This window comes from Oryza sativa, chromosome 8 (assembly GCF_034140825.1).
Source record: "Oryza sativa Japonica Group chromosome 8, ASM3414082v1".
In the NCBI taxonomy this organism is placed as follows: Eukaryota; Viridiplantae; Streptophyta; class Magnoliopsida; order Poales; family Poaceae; genus Oryza; species Oryza sativa.
The window spans coordinates 28,384,846-28,406,942 of NC_089042.1; the positions used below are offsets into that span (position 1 = coordinate 28,384,846).

At 39.3% G+C, this 22,097-nt stretch overlaps 2 protein-coding genes across 2 annotated transcripts; one reads left to right on the plus strand and one right to left on the minus strand.

The window, feature by feature from the left end:
• The first annotated feature begins 7,565 nt into the window (after window positions 1–7,565).
• Window positions 7,566–9,392, plus strand: LOC4346342 (inorganic phosphate transporter 1-6-like). Its single transcript, NM_001422695.1, has one exon. The coding sequence runs from the start codon at window positions 7,595–7,597 to the stop codon at window positions 9,197–9,199; it is 1,605 nt and encodes a 534-aa protein (NP_001409624.1). The 5' UTR covers window positions 7,566–7,594; the 3' UTR covers window positions 9,200–9,392.
• A 4,566-nt stretch (window positions 9,393–13,958) lies between these two features.
• Window positions 13,959–17,375, minus strand: LOC4346343 (ABC transporter F family member 1). Its single transcript, XM_015794848.3, has 5 exons — window positions 17,073–17,375; window positions 16,440–16,513; window positions 16,130–16,340; window positions 15,755–15,989; window positions 13,959–15,195 (listed from the first exon to the last, which is right to left on the minus strand). Exons 1-5 carry the CDS (start codon window positions 17,271–17,273, stop codon window positions 14,138–14,140), a joined length of 1,779 nt encoding a protein of 592 aa, XP_015650334.1. The 5' UTR covers window positions 17,274–17,375; the 3' UTR covers window positions 13,959–14,137.
• Between the last annotated feature and the right edge of the window lie 4,722 nt (window positions 17,376–22,097).

Below are 22,097 nucleotides of genomic sequence, written 5' to 3' on the forward strand. Positions count from 1 at the left end.
TATTTATGGTACTTTACTAAATTGTCATCACATTTGATCAACTACGATTTATGTTGTACTATTCATCTGTTTTCTCCTTTTTTTTTCCTTATTGACAGGTTGTGCAGGTCGATGACATTATGGCTTTAATCCATTTGGTAAGTATATATGCGGTTCTATGAGCAACGACCGAAATTGTGGCTTTCAAGGGGTGTGAATTTGCTGTGCAAAATTGTGGCATTTGAACTGCATATATGTGTTGTTGGGGATCTGTGATGTTATATTGGGGGGGTGATGTATCTGTGATGGATCTGTGACTAGAATATATCTGTGATGTTTCTATTTTGCAGAGGGCATGGCTAGCAAATCCTGAGGCTAGCCAATATTTAGCATTTATTTTTTTTTCTGGAATTAACTCATCAGTGACGGGTCGGAACAAAAATCCGTCAAAGGTAACATAACCTGTGACGGACTAGCAAATAAAGGCCCGTCAGAGGTGACCTACCTGTGACGGGCCTTTACTTTTGGGGCCGTCACAGGTAGATCACCTGTGACAGCTTCTAACTACGGAGACCTCAACCTCTGACGGCCTTGGCCTTTATTTAAAGGGCCGTCAGAGATGAGTCACCTGTGACGGGTCCTAACTCGCTCAAGGCTAGCGGAGACCAACACCTCTGACGGCCTTCTAGTAACTTGCCCGTCAGAGGTGGGTGTCACATGTGACGGCCGGCCACCCGTCAAAGGTGACTGGACTCACCAGTGACCACTGATCACTGACCATGCGCGAAGCCGTCAAAGATGAGGGTTTGGGCCCGTCACAGGTGACCTTGGCCAGTGTAGATATTAATTAATCGAACAAATTAAGATCGACAGTGGATCAAAAGCAGTTATTCATCGGATCGAGAAATTAAGATATGGATACCAAATATTTTCGAGACCAAATCGGTCACACATTATCAGAACGTAATACGTACTTCCGGTCACAAAAAAGATTTGGCACTTTCAAAAATTGACATGATTTTCTCTACGCAACAACGCTACAGCTTTGACCACCAGTTCGATCTGTAATACACAAGCACAGGTAACTATATAAGAAAGTTATTTTTTCATGGTGATCGGCACAAAAATTACATACATATATATTTTTAGATATAAACATAAAATAGTTTTCTTGAAAGGATATAAAGATAATATGGCTCGACTATGTGTGAGATATATATATATATATATATATATATATATATATATATATATATATATATATATATATATATATATATATATATATATATATATATATATATATATATATATATATATATATATATATATATATATATATATATATCTCACACACATATATATATATATAGCTAGTAGCGCTCTCTCGCTAGGTAGCTAGGAATCTAGGATGCCATGCCACTTATTTTAAACATTACTCGTACCCTTGTAAATTTTTCCTGGTGATCAGAGATACACACACGCCTCGATATATATCAAGGTGTTTCCGGTGATTATTTGGATCATCCTAAAACGCATTTATTCCTGTAATGAATTTGAAGCACTGGTCATCCGCAAATCGATGAATTCATGGAAATACTAGTGTTTAAATGGTAGAATCTTAATTAATTAATCTATATATTCCATGCATGATTACATGCTTTCACTAGCATATATTTGCTCTAGGTTACCCAATTCTTCTAAAAGTTCAATAAATATTTAAGAAAATAAAATAAACCTGACCTCTACATCCAACCGGATGTCATCCACGAATTCATATATTAGGTAGCAGAGAATATATTATGTTACTGCTAGCTTGCATATCCTTGCAGAAAAATAATATATTATCTAATTTATTCTTGCCGCTTATACAGGCTTACTGCATCCAATATTAACTATATTCTGCTAATAAAGGATGGATTTGCATATATTTTTTTAAAGCGAGGCCCTTCACGGAAAATTAATGATGCCTGAGCACGCATTGTCCTTCATGCATGCGTATATATATATATATATATATATATATATATATATATATATATATATATATATATATATATATATGTAGTACGGTATTTAACTTGTTCATAAATAATTATAATTAAGCACACTGATCTTGTCGTACGTCGAAACTTGCTGAAAGATACATGAGCGACCATATATATATATATGCTTGGTCCCAAATAATTCTCCCAATGAATCAATATCATTACATTTGTAGGGACATGGAAGAAGATCTAGTAGTGGCCTGGTAACAATATATATAATCTAGTTGATTATTAGCTAGTGAGCAAAGGTGCATGCTGAGCTTCTCATCAATTGTTTTGCTGATGCTGTAAGGGAGAGGCATGTATACGTAATCGAAACTACGTAAGTCTAGGGATGCATAAATATATAATAGGTACATAAACAAGAGTAAAATTGGAGACAAATTAAAGGCTTTAGTCTAAAAATAATTGGAGATAAATTAAAGGCTATATACTGCCTTATAGAATACTGCACAGCGACCATCGATTGGTGTGCCAAAGCCAAAAGAATGAATCCATAGTGACGACCTTTTCTTAACTAATCAATTCGCTCCCTTGGAATAGCTCTATATATAAATATATCATTCGATGAATAGGCATGGTTTCATATTGATTTGCCGTTGTTTGCATGCGCATGCATGTATATATACAAATTAAAAAATATACTGAATTATTAACCTATATAGTTAGCTGCAGTACACTGGAGGAATCAGATGCATTTTTTTGCGCTGGCATTTTGTTCTTGGGTAAAGGCAAACATTTTCACTCTTTTGCTGGATTTGCGAATCGTCCTCTTGTCTTTTTATCCTACCTTAATTATATATGCATGCATGGATGTCGTTTCCAGAAGAAACCACATACGATGACCCTGACTAAATCAGAAGGACATGCATGAGCTTCAGGACGACTATAGAGTCAGCAGTATTGTTGTTCTGGTCCACCTAGCTAGACGACATGCTGGGCTGTATGAGCTCTATTGATCATACATATTCTGGCCCAAATGATGTAGTGTTCCATGGGCCATCAGCTTAATATGGGCGTTCAATCATTGTTGGTACTGGCCCAGATGGTTGATTGACATATTATTTGGGGATTAAGTTCACTTGACTCCCTTAATTAGTGGTCGAATCACCTAATTATTAAAACTGGTGTAATTTGACTTCCTCGGTGGTTTTTGGAGGGTAGTTTCACTGACATGGCGCCTATGGTGCGGTAGTAACCTGGTCTTCGTTCTACGTGGTGTTGACGTGGCGCTAATGTGGTATTAGAATTAAGGGGTTGTACAGATTGATGCCATTTCCAACCATACCATTTTTGATAAAGTTGCTAAAGATGTGCATACATTTATTTTTTTACCAAACCTTGGTAAGTATATAAGAAATCCTATCAAAAATTGTCAATAGGTGTCAACTTATCAAAAATTGATAAAGTTTATTTTGGCTACAATCTAAACAGCCTCTAAAGAATATGTGTGGGACTCATTTGTCATTCAATAAAAAAAATACTGTGGGACTCGCTGACATGGTGAAATCACCAGGTAAAACGCCAAGGTGAAGAGAAATGGGAGAGAAAGAGAGAGAAGGGTGAGAGGGAGGGAGGAGGAAGAAGCAGGATGACATGTGGGCCCACATGTCAGTGGGTCCCTCAAATTTTTTTAAATGTTAAATGGGTCCCACACATATTTTTTCAATTCTAATGCCACATAATCGTCATGTCAATACCACGTGGAACGAAGACTAGGTTAACACCGCTATGTCAGCGAAATTGTCCTCCAAAACTACGGAGGGAGTCAAATTGCACCAATTTTAATAGTTGTGGAGAGTCGAGATATCCGGTATTGTGGTTCAGTGATACGAATTAGATTTGGCCACTAGCTACGGGAGTTAAATTGAACTTAGTCCTTATTATTTGAGCGTCATGTTTAGCTAGTGTTTGTCATATTGTAGTGTTGATTATTTGAAGCCCAGCAATTCAATTCTATTATTAATTGCCGTCATGTTTAGCTAGTGTTTGGGCCGGCCATTAGGCAATTAAACCTAATAATCTATCTGGTCGTCTTCTTCATTATTCCATCCATCATATCTCCTGCGTGATTGTTAACCTCTGGGGGTTCCTTCCTTTGTTCGGGCATAGAATTGAATTAGAGGCAGGATCAAATCAACATGACTGACTGTATACAGTACAGAGAGATTGTTTGGAAGGTAAACATATAAGACAGGCGGCTAAAGAAAATAGGAAATCATTCGACAACTTGAGTGCGTGTTTCATCAAATAGTAATAGAAAAATCTTCATATAACAGTGACGAGTTCTAAAGAAAATTCGACAGTATATATAGAGATTGTTGATCACTCTATAGACGATATACATTTCTCAATTTGATCGACGAATCCGGCAACTAACAGAACAAACCCTAGTTGTTAACAGTTACGGATCCAGGAAATTTACGTTAAGTGTGCCTATATATTTAGGATCACTCCACTATATTTTTTTTTAAAAAAAGAAAACACCAAAGATCTGACAGCAAAATTTTAACAAATTTTGATCGAATTTTTCAAAAATTGATCAAATTGTGGTCTAGAATTCGTGAGGAAGTCTGTAATATTCAGAAGAAAAAAAACAGAAATAAGCAGTCCACTCCTGCTTCGTCCCTTGCAGTTGCAGAAACCAGTTATCAGTGAAGATGGCTGTCTAGTCCTCTACACAAAAACCGCTATCGAGCCATTCCTCTTCTTTGTTCTTCCTCCAGGCTTTCTTCTCCTGATCTGATTTCTTGGAGATTAATTACAGGATCTCCAGACAAATCATAACCACTATTATGCTCCAATATTCATCAAGAGGATTCCATTTTAGTGACATTTTACTATCATCCATGTCCATAATAATTTCATACTACATTATTTTAGTGTTTTTCCATAATTTGTGGGTATGCCGGTGCATACCCGACACCCCCGGTCCGCTCCTGGTTATTAATAATACTGTATTATTCATATTTAGCTATGTGTAAATTTAGGTTTGAAATTTTACGAGACGGTAAAACTGTGCCATTAATTAAATCTTTATTATTTCCGTAAATATCTCATTGGGAATTAAGGAAGCAGAAGCCCCCTGGGCATACGTGACACAGCAAGGGGAAAGTAAAGCGGAGAGACTTCTGAGGTTAATTAGTTGAGAAAAAATGGAGGTGAAGTGGGCGCGGCGCTCAATCATATCATGCATCACTGCATCTGCGTGCACCACATTGGAAGGCTAGGAACGAAAGCATCTCCAATCTCTCATTGCTGACCTCTTTAAATTAACCCCCTTAATTTGACCACCCTACGTACCAGCTTTCATTTCTTAATTTAATTCTCTGGCTTCTGTATTATATTGACAGTGCTCCTATATATATGTACTTTAGCGTGGTTAGTTATATATTATAACAGCACGTAATCACTGCTCAGCATGTACTTAATTTGTCCCTTGGTAGAATGATCAGCCGATGCTTTTGCACGATCAGTTCACTGTGCCATATAGGGGCTCCCATGCATCATGAACAAATTAACATGACCTTCGGTAAGGCGGTACTCTCGAAAGTCGCTATTGGGGTTGCACAAGGGATGAGTTCATCTTCTTCTCTCTTATTCCTCCTCCTCATCAACCTGTTTCTATAGGATGACTAGGAGTTTGTGGGTGGCTAGTAGCTTGCAGTTATGGTAGGACAGAGTGTCTATGTCCCGCTGTAGAGCTGTGGTGACAGGCCACACATAACAGTGATAGGCTCGGCGTTAGTTCTTTTCTCAAGTTGGTGGTTGGGAGTCGTTAGTTTCATGCTGGTGAGTTTTTCTTTTCTTTCCTAATTGTAGCCTCCTAGAGTTGTAATATTGTATATTTTTTCATGCTATATTAATATGAAGCCTCGCAGCTATCTCATGTGGTTTGTTCAAAAAAAATAACATGATCAATTGTTGTTTGTTGTGTAGTGGTCTCTCCGGTGTCACTATCGGTGATTTGACAAAGACACTCCCAATGTTGAATGGTGTAAAGATAGTCATGTCTCCAGTCTTTGCACATATATATAATACATAGAGTCAAAGTTTAAGATCAAAGGTAACCTTAATAAGCGATTGAATGCTCTATGTGATGGAAATGTGCATGACGTCTATAGTCCTTTCTAAGACTCTAAGAGTGAGTTACAAACCGCCTTTGCTACCTGTACGTTGATTGAGTTTTAGAAAAATCGTAGTTGATTGATCAATCATCAATCTGTTGTTGATCTAAGGGCTATAGCTCTATCTTGTACCTCGAGCCAAGAGGGAGACATGATAAGGAGAGGGATATGTCAGAGAGGACTCGCGACAACGTCCTGGTGGAGATGGGCGGGCGGTGGGTGGGGGTGAGATCATGTGGTTAGGTTGCAAGGGTGATAGATCTAGCAGCGTGAGCCACCCCGAGATGAAGGAGAAAACACATATGGATTTGTTGATGAAGAGGGTGATGGCAGTGATGTGGAGGGAAAGAGGACAGGGATAGGAAAGGCTTGTCCAGCCTCGCCGGTGTCAGCGCTGGCAGTGCAAAGAGGAATGCCATCACACGCGAGTCAAAGTTGGGACTTAGAACGTTGGTGGCACAAGAGACGGGATCAGGAGAGGGGGAGGCTATGTTAAAATTAGATTGTTACACAAATAACAATGTAATCTGAGCTATTTAATAAACTATATATAAAACATCAGGCAACTAATGAATGGTCAAGCCGTTATCAATTATTCTGGATGGTAACTCCCTGCCTTCGATGCAGGACGGAGTGTAGCGGGGGCCCCTGTCCGACCATCCCTTGCGATAAGAGTTTTTTTCTTTCTCAGTAACTTATATTTCCTGTATTTGTGTTTTTTGTTTCTTTTTTTTCCTTGACCCCTAGCAACGGCCCTCTGACCGTTTGCGTTGTGTAACCAAACTCTGTTGTCTTCTTCTAATATATTGACGTGCAATCATTTAGCGCGTTCGCGAGAAAAAAATGGTTTGGATGGTTAAATCTTACTAGAAACCAGAACAAGATAGGCTACGCAATTAGCAATGGATGGTTGGCATTAGGTCATCTAAGGTCAAACCGACGGAGATACATTTGCTGCATAAATAGCAACTAGCGTAATATGTGATGTGATGTACTTCCTACGTCTTATAATAAGTTTATTTTTTAGCTACTTATATTTGTCTAGAAATAAGTTAATTTTTAGAATAATTATTTGTATCGGAGTTTATGAAAGTAAAAAGTAATTGTATTTGGAGTACATAAAGTGAGGAAGTATTGAGATTTGATAAAGTAGAGGTATTTTAGTTTTTTTTTATTGGTACGTATGAGATTAGTGAAAAATAAATTTATTTGGGAAGGGATGTAGTACCTAGCTACTCTTGTACCAGCTAGATTAAGTATAAACCAAAAACAACGGGAGTAGTAGTAGTAAGAATGTAAAACGGTTCCAACATAACGCAACAACGGAACGGTTGGATATTCGGTTGGGAGGAGAAGGGAGATTCCGTTTGAGTAGGTTATAAATAGCAAGGAATACATACGTACGTTCCAAATCATCACAAAGCAAGCAATTAAGCTGGCATGGGCGGCGGCGGCGGGGAGCAGCAGCAGCTTGAGGTGCTCCACGCCCTGGACGTGGCCAAGACGCAATGGTACCATTTCACGGCCATCGTGGTGGCCGGAATGGGGTTCTTCACCGACGCCTATGACCTCTTCTGCATCTCCCTCGTCACCAAGCTGCTGGGCCGCATCTACTACCGCGTCGACGGGTCCCCGTCCCCCGGCACGCTCCCCCCGCACGTCTCCGCCTCCGTCAACGGCGTGGCCTTCGTGGGCACGCTCTCAGGGCAACTCTTCTTTGGCTGGCTGGGCGACAAGCTCGGCCGTAAGCGCGTCTATGGCATCACCCTCATGCTCATGGTGCTCTGCTCCCTCGCCTCCGCGCTCTCCTTTGGCCACACCCCGACCTCCGTCATGGCCACCCTCTGCTTCTTCCGCTTCTGGCTCGGCTTCGGCATCGGCGGCGACTACCCGCTCTCCGCCACCATCATGTCCGAGTACGCCAACAAGAAGACGCGTGGCGCCTTCATCGCCGCCGTCTTCGCGATGCAGGGCTTCGGCATCATCACCGGCGGCCTCGTCGCCATCCTCGTCTCCGCCTCCTTCAGGGCCGCCTTCCCGGCGCCTCCCTACGGCGAGGACCCCGTGGCCTCCACGCCGCCGCAGGCCGACTTCGTGTGGAGGATCATACTCATGCTGGGCGCGCTGCCGGCGGCGCTCACCTACTACTGGCGCACCAAGATGCCCGAGACGGCGCGCTACACGGCGCTCGTGGCCAACAACGCCAAGCAGGCCGCGGCCGACATGTCCAAGGTGCTGCAGGTGGTGGAGATGCGTAATATTGGTAATAATGGTGGCAGCAGGAGGCCGTTCGGGCTGTTCTCCGGCGAGTTTGTCCGGCGGCACGGGCTGCACCTGGTGGGCACGTCGGCGACGTGGTTGCTGCTGGACATTGCGTTCTACAGCCAGAACCTGTTCCAGAAGGACATATTCAGCGCGGTGGGGTGGATCCCCAAGGCGGCGACGATGAGCGCGCTGGAGGAGCTGTTCCGCATCGCGCGGGCGCAGACGCTGATCGCGCTGTGCGGGACGGTGCCCGGCTACTGGTTCACCGTCGCGCTCATCGACGTGGTGGGCCGTTTCAAGATCCAGGCCGTTGGCTTCTTCATGATGACCCTCTTCATGCTCACCCTCGCCCTGCCGTACCACCACTGGACGGCGCCGGGGAAGAACCACGTCGGCTTCCTGCTGCTCTACGGCCTCACCTTCTTCTTCGCCAACTTCGGCCCCAACTCCACCACCTTCATCGTGCCGGCGGAGATTTTCCCGGCGCGGCTGCGGGCCACGTGCCACGGCATCTCGGCGGCGTCGGGGAAGCTGGGCGCCATCGTCGGATCCTTCGGGTTCCTGTACCTGGCGCAGAGCCCCGACCGGAGCAAGACGGAGCACGGGTACCCTCCGGGCATCGGCGTCCGCAACTCGCTCTTCCTGCTCGCCGCCTGCAACCTGCTGGGCCTGCTCTTCACCTTCCTCGTGCCGGAGTCCAAGGGGAAGTCGCTGGAGGAGATGTCCGGCGACGCCGAGGCCCAGGAGGAGGCGCCGCCGCCCCTGCAAACTGTACTGTAGCGCTGTCGCCGTCTGCATATCTATCTATATATACATGCAGATATATAGCCACCATATAATATAACTGATCGATCGAGACCAGAGAAGATCGATCGAAGAAACCGCCAGTTGATATATAACTGGCCTGGCTATCCACTATATATATATATATATATATATATATATTTTGTCGTTGTCGTCGGCGACACCATGTACCTTTTCTTCTCCTTAATTAGCCTTATTGTGTTTCATGATGTGTCGATCTACTTCTAGTTCGTCGTCAACGATCCCTGCCTTTTTACAATCTTGAGCTTTTGCGCGCTTTTGACAACCGATCAAGCCTAACTATATATATAATCTCGTAGAAAATAGAATATGTCAATGCTAGCTAACTGTACATCATTATATAGGAACTGTCTAATTAATGACCTGAAAATTCACTTAGTAACATATTTTTACTCCCCCGTCCTTATTTCTAGCTATGTATCTACACATGTGTATAGCCATAAATAAGGTTTTTCTATAAAAGTAGTATTGAATTGCTAAACAATATATTTTGTCTGTGATAGTGATATCTCTTGTGCATGTAAACAATATATATACTATCCCACATTCATATTGATGCTAATGAATCTAGATAAATATATATGTCTAGATTATTCATTAGCATCAATATGAATGTGAGAAATGCTAGAATGACTTACATTGTGAAACGGAGAGAGTAGCCAATATTAACATGAAAACGTGTCCAATCAAAGCACACAGTAAATACATGCGGTGGCACCCGAAGATATGCCACTACAAGAACAATACGTGCCATCAGGTTCTGCAAGTACTACAGTGAAAGTTCCAGGAGAGAACCCATCAGGGCAAGTGCGTGTCGATGTGCTATAGGTTGGCTGACAGGGCCTACGGCACCCTTTTACATCGCACAAACGAAATACCAATATCAATTTGGGGTTGGAAGGGTTAAGGGGGATATGGATTATAAAAAAAAAAAGTACTCCCTCCCTTTCATATTAGAAGACTTTTTAGCATTGCCCACATTTATATAGATGTTTATGAATCTAGACACATATATAGATTCATTAACATCTATATGAATATAGGCAATGCTAGAAAATATATGAAACTGAGGAAGTAATGGTTTGGTGTTGTTCTAATGCTTCCAATATGAAACAAAACTTTACCCAGAAATTCCAGGTAGATCTCTCTTTCATGGAAGTTTTGGTTCCCAACCCAAAAGTTTCAGGATATTTAGGAGGTCAAAATCTACCCATAGTGCCAACTTTTGGTGTAAACGGTCACCACCAGTGTGTTATAGGCTGTTGTTATTTACACTATAGAGTAAATTATATCCACGGTACAACAATTTGGCGGGTGGGTGCGATATAGTGCAATAACTTGAAAATTAAACGTTCAAGTGCAACAACTTGACAAGTAGGTGCGTTCTAGTACAAGAACTTGACAAATTAGTATTTTGATGCATCAACTTAGCTAAGCATATGCTAGGTGAGTTTTTTTTTTCACGATGTCAATATGCCATTACATAGCAGTCCTACGGATATTACTTTACAATATTGAATTTAATCTTTAAGATTTATACTGCACATTCAATTTACATCCAATTATCTTTAAGAATTTTTGTTTTCTGTACCTTCCCAAATCTCGACCGAAATATAATAATTTCTACATCCAGTTTAATTGATTTTCAGTTATTAGTTATTAGGATAAAAATATAAATATGCTTATATACAAACCCACGCTAGTATATTGTCAAAATAAATACTTAAAAATTAAATATGTATTTAAAAAGTGCTCCAAATAATTAAGTTGTCGCATAACTTCTTAACTTATTGTAACAAAATCGTACATATCTTGCAAGTTGTTACATTTATGCGATCACTTATAAAGTTCTTGTCCTGAATTGCACTTACCTGCCAAGTTATTGCACTAGAACGCTCATTTCTCAAGTTCTTGCATCAAATTGCACCAACCTACAAAGTTGATGTACCGTGGGTGCAATTTACTCTACACTATAAATATGCTAAATATATCTATTATTTCTTTTAAAAAATATACTTCCTCCGTCTTGTAAAAAATCAATTTCTGGGGATGAATCTGGTTGTCTTTTTCTTTTGGACTGAAGGTATATTGGCTTATACTAAAAAGAGTTCTTAATTATTAATTTTAAAGTTTGGAATTAAATTAATGACATTCTAAATCGAGAGTGCAAAACAAATACAACTTCATATTATATTAATTATAAATTTTGAAATTATTAAATTTGGAAAACTAAAAAAATAAAAGAATGTGATATTTACAATTTTTTAGATAATGATGTGATATTTACAATTACATGTTTTACAATAGTATCCATGATAGTAAGTTTGACCTAATCAAAGGCTAGATTTAAAAACATGTAGGAGCTCTGGCAAAGTGTCTAATTAATACAAAGTGTAGATTCGGGACATCAATTATATAGAGAGGGTACAATTTCACGTTGGACTATGCCCTTTGACCAAAGTTCTAATGGGAAAGGGCGTGTTCGAAAGAAAAGGTTTGAGAATGGTTTGGGAATTTTTCTCTCGCGCACAGAAAACAGGATGACTCATTAGCGTATGATTAATTAAATACTAGCTTAAAAAAACTTGAAAAAAAATATTAATACGATTTTTAAAATAACTTTTCCATAGGAACTATTTTTGCAAAAGAAAAATACAGTTTAGTAGTTTAAAAAATATACGCGTGAAAAACAAGAAAGTAATATTAGGAACATTGTAGTATAGACCACACCCTAAGCCAACGTGCAGGGGCAGTATAAACATATTACATATATATGGTGGTGGATGAACTAGATATGTGTATAGGGTGGGAAGCGTATAATCTTCAAGGGACAACCTTGACCATCAAGATTGGCCATGCAGAAAAATGATGTAAAGCAATTCTTGTGCTGTGTTATTAGCTTGTTGTGCATAAGTCAAATTGAAGGCAAGGGATCATGCTCTTACTGCTTGGGAATATGCCGGCCGGGGAGAAGGGAGAAGGAAGGAAAAGATACATCTTTCTAAAAAGTGATTCAGATATTATATATTGCTCAGTGTAGCGTGTTGCTCCACTGGAATGTTCCTATAGTGGCTTAATTGGGGCTACCTAGTACAATATATACAGGAGGAGGAGGAGGAGAACTAGATTAATGAATGATGATCCAATGTGGCCGGTAGTGCATCTTCGATTCACTCACTACATGCTGTCGTTCATGTTAGATGTATACTCTCTTCGTTTACTTGTGCGTCTCTATTCTCAGATGCATGTCTTCATGCCATAGGTAGTTTGCACACTTCATCGTAACTGTCGCTTCGAATTAAGAGCCTACTTGGATCATTTAGTTTTCGAACTAAAATTAGTCTCTGGACCAAAAACTTTAGTCCCCTACTATTTGGATCCAGGGACTAAAATGTACTAAACGCACGTGGACCAAGAGAGAAGAGAAAGACTGCCACTTTAGTCACTATAAGTACCTCCAAGAGGGACTAATGGATTTTAGTCATCCCTGTTTGGATTCTTAGGAACTAAAGGTGACTAAAATGGAGGGACTAATGGATTAGTCCTATAAACCGAACAAGGCCTAATTTGTCTTTGTGCCATGTGTAGTTTGCACACTTCGTCATAACTGTCGCTTCCTACAGAAGTACCTCTAAGAGTGACTAATGGATTTTAGTCCCAATATACACTTAGTCTATTTTAGTCATCCCAATTTGGATTTTTAGGAACTAAAAGTGACTAAAATGGAGGGACTAATGGATTAGTCCTATGAACCGAATCGGGCCTAACTTGTCTTCGTGCCATGTGTAGTTTGCACATTTAACTTGTCTTCGCGCCATGTGTAGTTTACACATTTCGTCGTAACTGTCGCTTCCTTAGGAATTAACTTGTCTCCTTTCTTTTTTTTATTACCTAAAATTTTATGATAATTAAACTTGGACGAAAAAAAACAACTTAGGCCTTCAGCCCTAAAACACGTGTCTTTATTTTTTTTATTTTTTTGAGAAGGGTAATTTTTACCCGTCTCTATATCCAACCGGTGTCTTTTTATTTTATTTTTTATTTTTTTGAGAATGGTATTTTTTATCCAGCCTCTATATCCAACCGGATATATGTAAACTTTTTTAAATTCTTAGCTCTCAAATTATCCAATCTAAAATTCATTCCTATGGAGATTTGAACTCATGACTTTAGGATGCTACTCAGGTTACTGCAACACTATTCTACATGCTTTTTCCTTCAGCTCAAAATTTCTGCAGCCCCAAGAATAACTGACATTGTCTTCCCACCAAATTACATGATTATTAACCTCATACCAAAAATCACATGTCTACGCATATTAGACTTTGACCCAATTACACGAGTGTACGTATATTAGACTTTGACCCAATTACACGAGTGTTTTTTCATGAAGGCTAGCTGCGGTTATTTTTCCCCTTCTTTTGTTTGTTTTTGCATCACCACGATTTTCTGTATTTTTTCCTCCTATATGATTTTGGATTTATGAGGGATGTGTGGTGTCACGAGGCACCACAGACAGCGGACGGGAAACCAGCCAGTTTTTTTTATGGGAAGTACTACCAGGAAACCAGCCTAGTAGTTACTCCATATATTATAACAGAGATGAAACAGGTTTCACAATATTACAGAAGTTGTAACCACAGCTTGTTACCAGTTGATAGTATTCATCATTTTTTTGTGAGGGATAACCAGCCATCCAGCCAAGACGCCAAACTTAAAAGAAAAAAATATATAATCTCTTATAACTCTCCAAGTGCAATAGTGATAATTAAGATAGCAGGCTACTACAAATAAATTAGACTCCAAGATACAAGACAAAACTTGGTTTGGCTATTATAATAAACCTCCGAGGAGCTGTCAAGAGAGGAAGATAAAAACGAAGGGCAGATAGAACTAGTCAGAGAGACCAGCCCTGCTCCTCAAGTGCTCCTTGAAGTCCATGATATCACCTTCCCACCTGGTCACCGCCTGCTTCTCGCACACCCAAATCTCTTGAGCAACCTGGTTGATAAGCCTGAAGTCATGACTCACCAGGACCAAACCACCGTCCCACTCGTTCAGTGCCTCAGCCAGAGAATCGATGGTCTCAATGTCCAGATGGTTCGTCGGCTCGTCAAGCAGCAGCAGTTGAGGCTGCCTGTAAGCCAGCCACGCAAAGATGACGCGGCTCCTCTGCCCATCAGAGAGATTCCTCATTGGCATCACCTGCGCCTTCCCAGACAGGCCAAACTTACCAATTGCAGCCCTCATCTTCTCCTCCTCATTCCCAGGGTATTCCCTCATCATGTACTGTAGGGCCGGCATGTCCAGGTCCAGCTTCTCTGCGAGATGCTGATGATACTGCGCAATTCGAAGGTGGTTGTGGCGCCTGACCATACCATCTAATGGAGCTAGGTCACCTGTCATGAGCTTCAGAAGAGTACTCTTGCCCGCACCATTGGGGCCAACCAGTGCGATTCTAGAGTCAAGATCAACACCAAAGTCGAGATTCTTGTAGATGAGGTTATCTGGGGTATACCCGAATGAGACTTCAACAAACTGCAGCACTGGTGGTGGAAGTTTGCCAACATCTGTAAAGCGGAACACCAGTACCTTGTCCCTGACAACCTTCTCAGTGAGCCCACCTCGTTCCATCTTAGCAAGAGTTTTCTCTTTGCTCTGAGCTTGACGAGCAAGCTTTGCAGATCCATGGCCAAAACGTGCAATGTACTCCTTCATTGAAGCAATCTGTTCCTGCTCCCATTTGTACTGCTTCATTTGATTCTCTTCAAGCTCAGAACGAGTTTGAACGTACTGGTCATAGTTACCAGAATATAACTTGAGCTTCTTGCTCTGCATATGGATGATGTTAGTGCAAACTCCATTTAGGAAATCTTGTGAGTGTGATATGACAACAAGTATACGATCAAACTTCTTTAGTGTCTCTTCCAGCCAGACACAAGCCTCAAGATCTGCAAACGAAAGAGGAAAAAACAATTAACCTACACAGGCAAAAGGTTCAACAAAATAGTATCGCAACAAAAAGCCAAGAAAACCCATGGGGATGCAATAGCACATTTTTATCTTGTTCAGACTTTTATAAGCAACGTTCTTTCCTTGAGCTACACTCCAATGATGGGTAGGCTTATTATATAAGTGTCAACCAGACTATGGGAGGAGAGAGTCAGGTGTAGAACAAATTTAAGGCCAACAATAAGTAATCAGGTTATAACTGTGTGTTCAGAAAACAAAAGGTATAGCAACATAGGGGCCTTTTGTCCCAACTCTCAATTCATAGAACCAGGTAAAATCTAACTACAATATACAGCTATTTAAAAGATGTTCCGTTTGTATCATCATTAAGTAGGGCACAAACATCCTTGCCCATAGCCAGCAGCCAATAATTTGACACATAGATGTGTTTAAAAAAACTAAAGCAATGTAGAAAATGCCTTTTTTTCCCACTGGAAATAAAAGATGAAATCGATTCTTTATTTCCGTGTGGACTTAGATTTCCTTTAGAAGACTCACCAAGATGGTTTGTTGGCTCATCAAGCAAAAGGATGGTTGGATTCATAAACAAAGCTCTTGCCAAAGCAATCCTCATACGCCAACCACCAGAAAAATCCTGAGTTTTCTTTGCCTGCATTTGTTTATTAAAGCCCAAACCAAACAATATCTCAGCAGCACGCTTTTCAGCAGTAGATGCATCAAGTGCTTCTAACCGCTCATATATACGATCCAAAGCATCACCGCCACCATCATCCTGTAAATGTCAGTAAAGAAACTGATGTTACAAGACCTTAAGTACCCAGTTATAACTTGCAACAGGAACAAAGATGAAATACCAATACAGATATCAGGGGCACAGATATAGCAATATGAAGCATTTGAAGAGCTGGTCACCTGAGCAGACAAAATTTCAGCTTCCTTTTCCAACTTCATCCTCTCTTCGTCACAACAGATAACAGCCTGTAGCGCAGACATATCTGAAGCCTCAATCTCACTGGAGAGATGGTAAATATCCATGTGTTCAGGGATAGGGAGTTCCCTGCAGCCTATGGCTGTGAGCAGAGTAGATTTGCCACAGCCATTTAGGCCGAGCAAACCGTAACGCCTGTAGGTTAAATAAATAAGACAAGTGTTAGTGTGAATGAAGGGGCTGTAGCAGGATAATTTTTGTGATTTTAAAGTGATGAATGGGAAATAAACGAACCTCCCATAGTTGAGCTCCAACTCAGAATCAACAATAAGGTCATGGCCATGAAATGTTAATGAGAGGGACTCTATCTGCAACAACATCGAATCGAAAGATTACGTTTCAGTTAGTTTTTGGGGGTGCAAATAAAATAAAAGCAAGAAGTAAATATGAATGAAGATGATTATAGTAAGATTACGTTTAATTTGTTTATGTATATATGTATATGTATATGTATATATGTATATATATATATATGTATATGTGTATATGTATATATATACATATATATGTATATGTGTATATGTATATATATATACATATACATACATATATATATATATATATATATATGTGTGTGTGTGTGTGTGTGTGTGTATCAACATGGTTATTGTATCGATCCCTTAGAAATTGGAGCGCAAGGATGTAGGAGTGCAAGTTGGAAGCAGGAGGGATGATACATGGGCATCTGATCTGAGATTCTGAGCGGAGCAGCAAAGCGCATCTTATTATTACATCTTATAAAGGGGGGGAAAGAAAAAGAAACTAGGTATTCCCCTCCCTCGTCAACACAACACGTACATCTGGTCTAATCAAATCTAATAGGGAGCAGTAAGTAAGAAGGAGGGAGGGGGGGGACAAGATCCTTACGTGGATATCGCGGGAGAGCGGATGGGAGGCGAGGACTCCGGTGCAGGTGCGATCGGAAAGCTTAAGCGCGGCGATACCGTTGGCCGCTTTATCGGCGGCGGAGGAGGAAGAGGAGGAGGAGGAGGAGGCCTTGGCGCCCCTCTTGGCGGCGGCGGCGGCCTTCTTCTGAGCCGCCTTCTTCTTGCTGGCGTCGGACACCATGGCTGCGGTGCGGGAGTAGGGTAGACTACGGTGGCGGCGGCGGGAGGGAGAGTAGTTGTGGTTGGGGATCTCCTCCGCTCCTCCTCTTCCTCCAACCCTCTCACTCCTTCCTCCTACTTGTATGGGGGAAGGAAACCCACCCACCCTCGTGTGGTGTGGACTCCTCATGGGCCACGACTCTTCATGGCCCACACCTGACTTCATTTATGGGCCGGCCTGTCTGGACGACGGCCCATCACCTACCTATCCATCTTCTCTTGCAGCTGCCCTCCCCGTTGCCATTCGATTTATTTGTAGGTCTTCATCACTGCTGCATGTACATATGTACTCCCTCCGTCCCATAATATAATGGATTTTAAGTTTTTACTTGTAACATTTAACCACTCGTCTTATTTAATTTTTTTAAAAAAATTATTAATTATTTTATTTGTGACTTACTTTATTATGCACAAGTTTTCATTTTTTATATTTATAAAAAAAATTAAATAAGACTAGTAGTCAAACGTTGCAAGCAAAAACTGAAAATCCCTTGTATTGTGAGACGGAGGGAGTACTGTACTTCATCTAGCAGGAGTACTTACTTGTTGGATGTTAATAACTCCATCGTTTTATCTTTATTTTTTTTCCCATTGCAGGTGCAGCGAGCGAAGAAGCTTAATTGTACAGGTTAGTACAGCAGTAGCTCTACCCCTGACGGAGATCATGATATTATTATCAGGATTGCTGCTCTCGCACGCCAAAATTAAGTACTATACTTCTACACCACACAAGATTCAATTCATCGATTTGATGCTTCACTAATCATGCATCCGTGTAACGTCACAATTCTCGATTAACCGATGGATATATCGACGGGCGCATGCAAATGCATGCCAAAACAACACCTGAAAGTTGGAAAATGATTGTTCGATTCCCCCCTCCTCATCACATTACATGTATCAGTGCGCATGACGTATCAAAGATATGCATCTCGATGTCTAATTAATTTAATTACTCGTACTTACGGGTATACTACCTAAAAAGACCCGGCCGCCGATGTCTCCACTACGCATGCAGTGCACTGACGCATCCATCGATCCATATATAAGAGTAGTGTTCGTTGGTGGGTGTTAGCAACTCATCTTTCGTAAAACGGAGCAGTCCATTAGCATATGATTAATTAAGTATTAGCTATTTTTAGAAAAAAATTAGCTGGGTGGCCCGCGCAATTGCGCGGCTAGCCCCCAAACAAAATCATATATTTTTCAGTATGATTTTACTTAAAATTTATTAAATAGCTATCTCGTCGTCTTAAAACTTCGAAAGACCAAACCTTATCGTCCCTCTATTTCTAATTATATAGTTTTTAAAAGTCACACCACATGCTACCTCTTACTTTTGTCATATCCTTTTTTATTTGCCTACTAGATCTATCACTATTTCTATTCATTCTCCTTGAAACCTTAAAAAATTAGATATTATAGTTTTAGAGTTTATTCTCTCATTGGGTAGTCCCGTCAAACGCTGCCATTATACTCCTCTACGACATGTCCACAGTCTTCCCTCTTTATTGTCATTAGGATTTTAAAAATCGAACATAATTATCGTTCGGGGTTTATTTTTTACTTTACAGAAGTCCCGCTAAACCGTCAGCAGCTTTGCTATTGTACTCCTTTATGGCTCGCCCACTGCATCGCTTCTTTATTGTCATTAACATTTTAAAATCAAATATGATTATCATTGTTATTTTTTTTTTGCTTTTTAGAAGTTCCAAACCTTTAAAAATTGGACCTTTAGTTTTTAGAGTTTATTGTTTTGTTGGGTTTAATTTCTTATAAATTTTAGAAGTCCCGTCAAACGATGCCACTATACTTCTCTACGACTCATCCGCTGCCTACTCTTTATTGTCATTGGGATTCTAAAAATCAAACATAACTATCATTGGAATTCAGTTTTTATTTTTTAAAGTCCCACCAACCGTCGGCGGTTTTGCAACTATACTGCTATACACTCCGCCCGTTGCTTCTCCTTTTTATTGTCATTGAGATTTTAAAAGTCGGATATGATTATCAATGGGGTCTATTTTTTTTACTTTCTAGAAGTCTCGGCAACCGCTTTTTATGTTTGCTTCACGGCCTACCTGTCGCCCCACCTTTTAATATGTCGTATCAACCGCCACCACTCTACTCCTTTATAGGCCTGGTACTTAATTTATCTCGTCATGTGTTTTAGATGGTCTTTTCTTTCAATAGTCTTTATTTTTTATCACCAATTTTAGTTATTTATAAATACTATTCCTAACTGAAATCTTTTTTCTTTTTCTAATTTCAGAATTTATTTTTTTCATATTTTAATTAATACCGTATAGTTTTCTTTTAATATTTTTATTTTTTTTACTTTTGAATTTCAGTTGTTTCAAAATTGTATTCTTACATGAACTCTCTTTTAATTTTTCTAACTTTGGATATTATTTTATTTTTTATTTAAAATTTTAATTAATCTCGTATTGAGTTTCTTATATGGATTCTTCTTTCAATATCGCTTATTTTTAATTCTGAATTTTAGTTAATTTTAAATTGTATTCTTACTTGAACTCTTCTTTTCTTTTTGCTAATTTCGGATTTTTTTTATTTTTATTTTGAATATTAATTAATCTCGTGTTGGGTTCCTATATGGATTCTTCTATCAATATACCTTATTTTTAATTCCGAATTTTAATTATTTTTAAATTGTATTTCTACTTGGACTCTTCTTTTCTTTTATAATTTCGGATTTTATTTTGTTTTTATTCTGAATTTCGATTAATCTCGTATCGGGTTCTTATATGGACTCATCTTTCAATTTCAGCTATTTTTAAATTGTATTTCTACTTAGACTCTTCTTTTCTTTTTCTCCGATTAATGTGGAAATTTCTAACCCCCACAGCGAACGTGGTGCCTCCTTTCAAAACTGTTAATCCGTATACTACACATAATACAAATTCTAAAAATCCTGCACATGTCAATCGTATTGGTGTCCTATTACTACTGCACATGTCAATCCGTGTCTGATATGAATGTCTGGTTTCTAGTGCCTGGTATGTCCGTCTACGTGAAACCAAGTCTAATCTTCCAAAAATTTAATTAAATCTCAGCCATTAAAATATAGGCTATCAATGATCAAGCGGTCGAAATTTTTTTCTTTTTCTCCGATTAACGTGGTAATTTCTAGACCTCTACGGTGAACGTGGTGCCTTCTTTTCGAGCTGTCTTAATAATATAATAGATAGATAGATGGATTAATATGATTTTTTAAGCAACTTTCGTATATAAACTTTTTTTTAAAAAAGAACATATCGTTTAGCAGTTTAGGAAGCGTATGCGTGGAAAACAAGACGGATGGAGTTTGGGAACCAACAGCAATGAACGCAGCCTTAGAGATTCTATGAATTTAATAGCCAATTTCTAATAATATGAAAAAAACTGCGTTTTCATCTTTTGAATCGTACAACTACATATTTTTAGAATCTAGGTGATAGTCTAAACTATTTAGCGAAACTGGAGATTGTGTGAGAAACTAAAGCTGCTTTAGGCTTCTACAAACTTACCAATAACTATATAACCAAAGACGTCATCACAACCAGCTGATATCTGACGGTAAGTATACAGTCGGACAGTAAGTTAGGCCGAGTTTAGTTATAAACTTTTTCTTCAAACTTTCAACTTTCTCATCACATCAAAACTTCCAATTTTTTCATCCCATCGTTTTAATTTTAACTAACTTTCAATTTTCAATTTTAGTATGAACTAAACGCACCCTTAATATGGGTCTGTACAGCCTCGGAGTCCTAGTGGAGTGATAGGGAATTAATTAAAATCAACCTGCATAAGCCAGTTAATGACTGACAGACAAATACTCCCTCCTTCCATAATATAAGGATCTTGACTTTTTCTTAGACTGTTTGACCACTAGTCTTATTCAAAAATTTATATAAATATAGAAAACGAAAAATTGTGCTTAAAGTACTTTGGATAATAAATAAGTCACAAATAAAATAAATAATAATTCCAAATTTTTTTAATCAAACGAATGGTCAAACAGTACAAGTAAAAAGTCAAAATCCCTTATATTATGGGATTGAGGAAATAATATACTTGTCCAAAAAAATACATGATGTGATATATATATTCTAGGACTAGTAGTAGCTAGTACTCTCTTCATCCCAATATAAGGGCATGTTTAGATCCCTGTTAAAAATTCTACTTCATGTCACATCAAATATTTGAATACCTATATAAAGTATTAAATATAGGCTGAAAAATAACTAATTATATATATTGCGACTAATTTACAAGACGAATCTTTTAAGCCTAATTGCTATATGATTTGACAATGTGGTGCTACAGTAAACATTTGCTAATGATGGATTAATTAGGCTTAATAAAATTGTCTCACGGTTTACTGACGGATTCTGTAACTAGTTTTTTTTATTAGTGACCAAACACCCATGCGAACCCTATATAATATTCGATTTGACACGCTAAAATTTTACACCTCTAGATCTAAACACCTCCTAAACCAAGTTGTACCGGATGTGATATTTTACAATGAGAATGAGGTTGATTTATTTTGGAAGGGAGGAAGTATACACGTGAGATATGCAATAAGTTCGATCTTCAGACAATATTTTTGCACCGCAGATGAAGAAGCTCTATCAGTACGTATGGCCGGCCGGACGGACGGCCTCTACGGTCTTACGTACACAGAACAGAGATCATTCAAAAATCAAAATTTAATTAAAGGAAAGGGGATCCATTAACTTAATTAAAAAATTGGTTCGTGCGGTAGCATGACCAGCTTTCCTTT